Source organism: Danio aesculapii, chromosome 3 (genome assembly GCF_903798145.1).
Source record: "Danio aesculapii chromosome 3, fDanAes4.1, whole genome shotgun sequence".
Lineage (NCBI taxonomy): Eukaryota > Metazoa > Chordata > Actinopteri > Cypriniformes > Danionidae > Danio > Danio aesculapii.
Genome location: NC_079437.1, coordinates 62,845,135 through 62,852,507, shown reverse-complemented (window position 1 = coordinate 62,852,507; position 7,373 = coordinate 62,845,135). Strand labels below are relative to the sequence as shown.

At 42.0% G+C, this 7,373-nt stretch overlaps 1 protein-coding gene across 1 annotated transcript; it reads left to right on the top strand.

Annotated features, from left to right (window-relative positions):
- Window positions 1-213: 213 nt before the first annotated feature.
- sox9b (SRY-box transcription factor 9b) lies at window positions 214-6,492 on the top strand. The gene is made up of 3 exons (XM_056454431.1): window positions 214-760; window positions 2,243-2,490; window positions 3,961-6,492. The coding sequence occupies exons 1-3, from the start codon at window positions 372-374 to the stop codon at window positions 4,545-4,547; spliced, it is 1,224 nt and encodes a 407-aa protein (XP_056310406.1). The 5' UTR covers window positions 214-371; the 3' UTR covers window positions 4,548-6,492.
- The last annotated feature ends 881 nt before the right edge of the window (window positions 6,493-7,373 follow it).

The window sequence follows — 7,373 nt, the reverse complement described above, 5'->3', positions numbered from 1 at the left end:
TATACTGTTCCTGTTTTATGTTGAATGTGTTTAGTAAGCGCGTCTGCTGTGTGAAATCTGCTGTTTGTCCTCTTTTAGCTGCTGTAGCACACTATTAAAGCCATTTCAGTGTGTGTGTGTGTGTGTGTGTGCGTGTGCGTGTGTGTGTTCTGCTCCTCCCCTCTCCACTATATAAGTGTTGTGCTTTAGAGAGAGAGAGCAGAATCTCCTCCTGGATTTCTAGTGACTCTCTTTATTTCAGCCAAACACACATATAACACACACGCGCGCGCGCACACACACACATGTGGAGGATTTGTGTGTATTTCTGCAGCTGATCCGCGCGGTTTTCGGAGCGCTCACACACACACAGACACACACACACACACTGCATGAATCTCCTCCAGCGCGGGCTGAAGATGAGTGTGTCCGGAGCTCCGAGCCCGAGTCTCTCCGAGGACTCCGCCGGCTCCCCGTGCGCCTCCGCCGGCTCGGGATCGGACAGCGAGACCCCCCGCGCAGAGCCGCCGCTGCACAGGGACGAGCAGGAGAAGTTCCCGGTGTGTATCCGGGACGCGGTGTCGCAGGTGCTGAAGGGCTACGACTGGTCTCTGGTGCCCATGCCGGTGCGGGTGAGCGGCTCCGGGAAGAGCAAACCGCACGTCAAGAGACCCATGAACGCGTTTATGGTTTGGGCTCAAGCCGCGCGGAGGAAACTGGCGGACCAGTACCCGCACCTGCACAACGCGGAGCTCAGCAAAACACTCGGCAAACTCTGGAGGTCAGAAATACACTGCTTTATTTACTTATCATCACATAGGCTGCTTCTCAAGCAGCTCACTATAGCTCGTTCAGCACTAGCTAGTGTACACTAGTAAGGGCACTGATGAGTTTGCTCGTTGTACGAGATCATCTATAAACATCAGCAGCACTGATAACTTCAATATAGTTTACTAAGTTTTATTACAGATCAATACTTTTATTTATTGAATTCAGGGCGCATAAAAGCGCGGTAAAGTCTAGAAGGGAAACTCTGGATGTGGGATCTGACTCTTACTAACATTATTAGATAAGCTATGAGTTCTCTCTCTCTCTCTCTCTCTCTCTCTCTAATATTGATAAACAGCATTTCTATTAATTAACATTACTGTAAATAATGCTGAGTTAATCAGTTTGTGTTGGGACAAGATGAAGGAATTAAGTTATTAGCTTATTAGTAAACAATCTCCCTCTTTCTCTCAGTCGTATATTCACTATATATGAAGAGTTCTGATGCTAAAAGCCTAAGGTTTCTTTTTAAGATTGCCTTTTTGTATTGTGGACTGTTCTCATGAGTTTATGATCTATATTATTCATCTCTATTGAATCCTTGTGCTTTACTGCATCTTTAATTCTTTAATTATTGTTGCAGTGCTGAGCATTTTGAGCATTTTTCTCCTGTGTTATCTTCAGTTATTTAACTATAAGTTATTTTAGGTTTTAGCATCTTAACTTTTCTTATATATATAAATATAAACCCTGATTTTAAAAAGTGTGTAGCTCTGGAAAGTGTTCAGTGTTTGGTAATGGAGGTGTAGTTTAGTAAATAATAATAATCCGTAACACTGCATGCCTTGTTAACTTGAAAAACTAAGAATATTGTAGAGCTTTTACTTTATATATTTACTTGATATACTTACAGTTTTTATGCTGGACTTTATACTATATATTATATCCTTAATTTACTGAAATACTGAAGTTGTGTGTGTGAGAGAGAAAGAAACAGTGAGAGAGAATATGTGTGGTGTGTATGCGTGCAAGTAATTCTTGGTCTTTTACACTTTATGCTTATACTTTATTTACTTCACGTGTGTGTGTGTGTGTGTGTGTGTGTGTGTGTGTGTGTGTGTGTGTGTGTGTGTGTGTGTGTGTGTTTATGGAATCTCCTAGTTGTCATTGTATAAGCATTCAGATATTTGATATATTCAGTAATTTCTGCATAATAATAATAATAATAATGATAATAATAATAATAATAATGATAATAATAATAATAATAATGATAATAATAATAATAATAATAATAATAATAATAATAATGATAATAATAATAATAATAATAATGATAATAATAATGATAATAATAATAATATTAATGATATCTGTAAGAACACATGATCCACATCTTTCTTCAAAAGCAGACAGAGGTTTGTAGATGGTAAAAGTCTGCTCTTGTTATTGTAGACTGCTGAACGTTGACAGTAAAACTGTGATATGATTGCAGACTGCTGAACGAGGGTGAGAAGCGTCCGTTTGTGGAGGAGGCGGAGCGGCTGCGGGTCCAGCATAAGAAAGATCATCCAGACTATAAATATCAGCCCAGACGGAGGAAATCAGTGAAGAGCGGTTCAGCAGAGTCAGAGGATGGGGAGCAGACGCAGATCTCCACCAATGCGCTGTTCAGAGCCCTGCAGCGGGCAGAAACACCCGACTCCAGCACCGGCGAGCTGCACTCTCCTGGAGAACACTCTGGTAAATTACTGCACTGAAACATCCGCTACTTTACTGTGCGTTTACATCAGTGCACGCCGCTGATTCCCACCCTTACCATGCAGACTTATGCAACACCTGCAGACTCATAAAGCTTATCTGCGGCTCTCTTGTTGTCGCTGAGTATCTTTATGAGCTTTCTGCTTGCGTCAGTTCATGCTAGATCAAGCTCAAGTTCACGTTAACTGAACATACACTACAAAACATGCTATTCTTTACCTAGTTTCTCTTGTTTATAGTCCAAATCTCTCTATCTATCTATCTATCTATCTATCTATCTATCTATCTATCTATCTATCTATCTATCTATCTATCTATCTATCTATCTGTCTATCCATCTATGTATATATCTATCTGTCTATCTATCTATCTATCTATCTATCTGTCTATCTATCTATCTATCTATCTATCTATCTGTCTATCTATCTATCTATCTATCTATCTATCTATCTATCTATCTATCTATCTATCTATCTATCTATCTATCTATCTGTCTATCTATCTATCTATCTATCTATCTATCTATCTATCTATCTATCTATCTATCTATCTATCTGTCTGTCTGTCTGTCTGTCTGTCTGTCTGTCTGTCTATCTATCTATCTGTCTGACTACAAATCTGTCTGTCCGACAAAAAAGAAGACTTGAACAGGTATAATGCTTAGTGTAGTATAGACAGTATAGATGTTCAATAAATTCTCACTAGTAAACATCAGTTAATGCGTTAAAATCAACAGTGAGGAATAACTATATTATTGTTATTAAAAATACAAATGGATTTGGTTAATAATTAACTCCAGTTAATGCCGCAGGTTAGATTATCAGGTAAGTGTGTTTGATAATAAATCTCCAGTTACATCCTCAGTCATTTGGAGCTGTGATGAACATCCACACTAACCCAACCGTCTGACAACACACTCAAGATGTAAATAATTATTCACTGTATTTATAGGAGCACGTTGCTGGAAGAGCGTCCGCTGTGTAAAACATATGCCAGAGTAGTTGGCGGATCATTCCACCGTGGCGAGCCGTGAATAATCAGGGACTAAGCCATAAAGAAAATGAATGAATGAATGTGTTTTTAGATGCCCATGATACCAATGTTCTGCATCTTCATCATCACGATATTGAGCTTATTGTTGATGTAGAAGCGGACGCAGCATCACAACCTCACTTCCGCTCTCATTCACTTCTATTGATCTTTAGACATTAAAAACAGCTCATTCTTCTGCTTAATGCTGCAAACTGATATTTTCTTATTATATTATTTAACTTTTTATGTATAGTCAGGAACACACTTGTAGAGTAAAACTGTTTGTTATAGATGTTCATCTAACCCATAGGAAACTGAGTCAGAAGTTCTGCAATCGCTCTCCCACGGTGGATTCAGGTCGATATGAAATGACTGAGTATGTCTGATTTCTCTGTGTGTGTGTGTGTGTGTTATGAGCAGGTCAGTCTCAGGGCCCCCCCACGCCGCCCACCACCCCTAAAACGGATCTGCCGGTGTGCAGTAAAGCAGATCTGAAGCGGGAGCGGGAGCGAGACCGAGAGCGCCCCCTGCAGGACGGCATTGACTTCGGTGCGGTGGACATCGGCGAGCTGAGCAGTGATGTCATCTCCAACATAGAGGCCTTCGATGTCAATGAGTTTGACCAGTACCTGCCTCCGCACGGGGCCCCGGGGCCGGCCGGTGCAGGGTTCCCCAGCGGGTACGGCAGCGCAGCCTGGATGCACAAACCGCTCGCTAGTAGCTCCATGGCTAACAGTGGTGAGCAGCACCAGCAGAGGGCGCAGATCAAGACGGAGCAGCTGAGCCCGGGCCACTACAGTCAGCAGCCGCCACAGCAGCAGTTCTACAGCGCCCCCTACAGCCGAGCGCAGTATACAGAGTACAGCGAGCAGCACAGCTCCTACTACAGCCCGTACCCCGCATTCAGCTACAGCAGACCCCCGTACACCCCTGCAGCGGCAGCCGACACTGCACACACACACCACTGGGACCCGCAGCCCGTCTACACACAGCTGTCCAGACCCTGAGCAACACTGGACACACACACTCGCGCGCGCACTGCTAGAGATGCTCTAAAGTCCGCCTGAATCACTATCGGCAGTGTCTGTTTTGACAGCTCACATCGTTATTCTTAATGTGAAGGGTTACGCTTGTTTCGGTAATCTTTAATCAAAGTCTGAGCGTCAGCTTCAGTGTGTGGACCGGCGCTCCTTCTGATAATGTTAACCTGAGGGTTTCTATAGCAACTGCATATCTCTATTCTTAACTACACCTGTCTGAACCGTTCTATGAGGGAATGATGCGCGCTAAACAAAGCCCCGCCCTCTACTCAACGTCTGTTTTGGTAATCTTCAATCAAATCTAAGCATTTACTTCTGCATCTGGAGTGACGGTCCTTATGTTAACGTTAACCTGAGGGTTTCTATAGTAACCCTATATCAATATTCTTAGCCACGCCCCTCTTACCGTTAGTCTGCTATGAGGCAGAGAGGGGGAGAGAGAGATAGGTGCACTATTCCAAAATGTCCAATCATCAGCTGATTCATATAGACTCACACAGGTCCAGGAAGTTCTTTAAATAATGTTTGATAACTATAAAACACACACAATCTCAATTTTTAAAACGTTGTACCTTTCAAAAGTGATAAACAACTGTAGCTGTGTATGCTCATTTCCAGGAACTATTGAAAGGCTCGATGAGCTGCCATTGCTGTTAATAGAACTGACTATTGGAGTCAATGGAGTTTTCTCAACTCTCTCTCTCTCTCTCTCTCTCTCTCTCTCTCTCTCTCTCTATGGCTCTGCTATGAGGGAAGGGGTCTAAAAGAAAGCCCTGCCCCCTTTGTGTGCTATGGTAATCTTCAATTTACTTCTATATTTGTAGTGGCTCCTTCTGTTGACCTCAATCTGAGGGTTTCCATAGCAACTGCATATCAATATTCTTAGCCACGCCCCTTTTAGTGTGCTATGAGGGAATGATGTGCAAAAGAAAGCCCCGCCCCCTACTCAATATTCCGTTTCAGACGGACGTACGTCAGCACACTGAATTTAAGGCCTCGGCTGCTTCTGGTTCAGGCGGACTGTACAGTGCTGAAAGAGCAGAGCGGCTCCCGACCGTGCCTTCTACACAGCGCTCGGAGCTGGGATTATATTTTTCTAGATATAATGAAACAAAGAGAATTCCTCTGTGAGGACAGCCTGGAGATTGTTATTTTAGTATGTACTGTGTATGTGTGGCTCTCAGCGTGTTGGGTCGGGGGTTTATTCGCTCCTCCCCGACCGCGGTCAGCATATTTTTGTAAAGACTCTTTATCTGCTGGACGTGTCGTCTCCTCTGTGTATATTGGTGTGGGGCTTCAGCTCATTCTACAGTCTGAAACGCCAATGCTTGTAGAGTCCGTGCCTGAGCGTCAATCAGTTTCTGTGAAAAACACACTGCCTTCATCCGCCTGTGCCTATAGACACGCACACACACACTGCTGGAGCTCAAACAGGAAGTGACCTTTGACCTAAGGCTGACCGGAGCCCAGCATTGGTCAGAGTCTTAACCTCTTTAATTTATTCATTAGTCTTGATTTGACTGGAAAGTAATACTGTTTTGCCTTTTATTATTGACTTTGGTTTGGTGCGACTAATTTGTGACGAGTTGTTCTGCAGAGATGATTACGATTTAGTAAACTTTAACCGTCTCCTTTATTTATCATTGGTTAATGTCTAAAACTGTTGTTTTGATAATCTAGTTGAGTGCAGATGACTTACCATTGTGGACATCTTCATAGAAACAACTGGAATGTGTTGCTGTTGCTGTTGTGTGGGTTATTAACATGTGGACTTCATAGATCTCTATGAGAGCACCAGCATTTCTGTCAAGCCCCATTCTGTGTGTGTCTGTCAAATAAAACACGCCACCCTCTTCAGAGAAGCTTATCTTTTGTATCATATTGTTTGCAATAAAAAGAAAGATACTCCAAATGTCTGCTGTTGTTGAGTTGGTCTTTTTCTGAGGTCTTTATATACACTGAAACAGCATTACAGCACTCCCAATTTAACAAGATCTGATTATTAATCATGCTACAATTAATAATTTGGCTGCCTTCAAAAGAAGCTAGAATGATGTAGAATAAAGTCTCCTGATGAAGTGATCAGCACTCACTGGAGATCTGAAAACATTTCATTTTAAGCCTTTATTTAACCAGGAGGAACCTGAAAGCTCTCTTTCACCAGAGTCTCCTGGCCAAGATATGTTACCCACTGATACACAAACATGTGACTAGGAGCAATACATGTCAACAATAAAATCTTAATGAAAATACAGCACTACAGCTTTTCAAATCATCTTCTATCATGCGCACAAGGATCTTCAAATGACATGTCTAAAATCCAAACGTCCATGTGAAGAACTGCAGTCCACTGATCCGACTGCAGTTTCAGCCAGATAAGGCCTAATATGAGCAACACCCACACTAAAAGAACCTATAAAAACATATATAAACATATATAAACCTATATAAACATATATAAACCTATAGAAACATATTTAAACCTATATAAGCATATATGTACATATAATATAGGAAAATGGCCATTTTATATATGTCACCTATATTAAAAACCTATATTAAAACATATATCCTTATACAGGTTCTTTCCGTGTGGGCTCTCACTTGTTTGCTATAGTTGCTATACACCAACTGACCCAGCTGATGCTCGAACCTGTGACCTTCTTGCTGTGAGGGCACAGTACGACACCACTGAGACACTGTATTGCCCTGAAAAGGCTGTATGTATTTCAGAAATATTGAGTCTATTGAGTTTTTCCTAAAAACAATCAAAATAATCCGCCGATGCCGATG

Coding starts and splice junctions, on each gene's coding strand:
- sox9b (XM_056454431.1), top strand. CDS start 372: ATGAATCTCCTCCAGCGCGGGCTGAAGATGAGTGTGTCCGGAGCTCCG. Junction 761..2,242: donor ACACTCGGCAAACTCTGGAG/GTCAGAAATACA, acceptor ATATGATTGCAG/ACTGCTGAACGAGGGTGAGA. Junction 2,491..3,960: donor CTCTCCTGGAGAACACTCTG/GTAAATTACTGC, acceptor TGTTATGAGCAG/GTCAGTCTCAGGGCCCCCCC.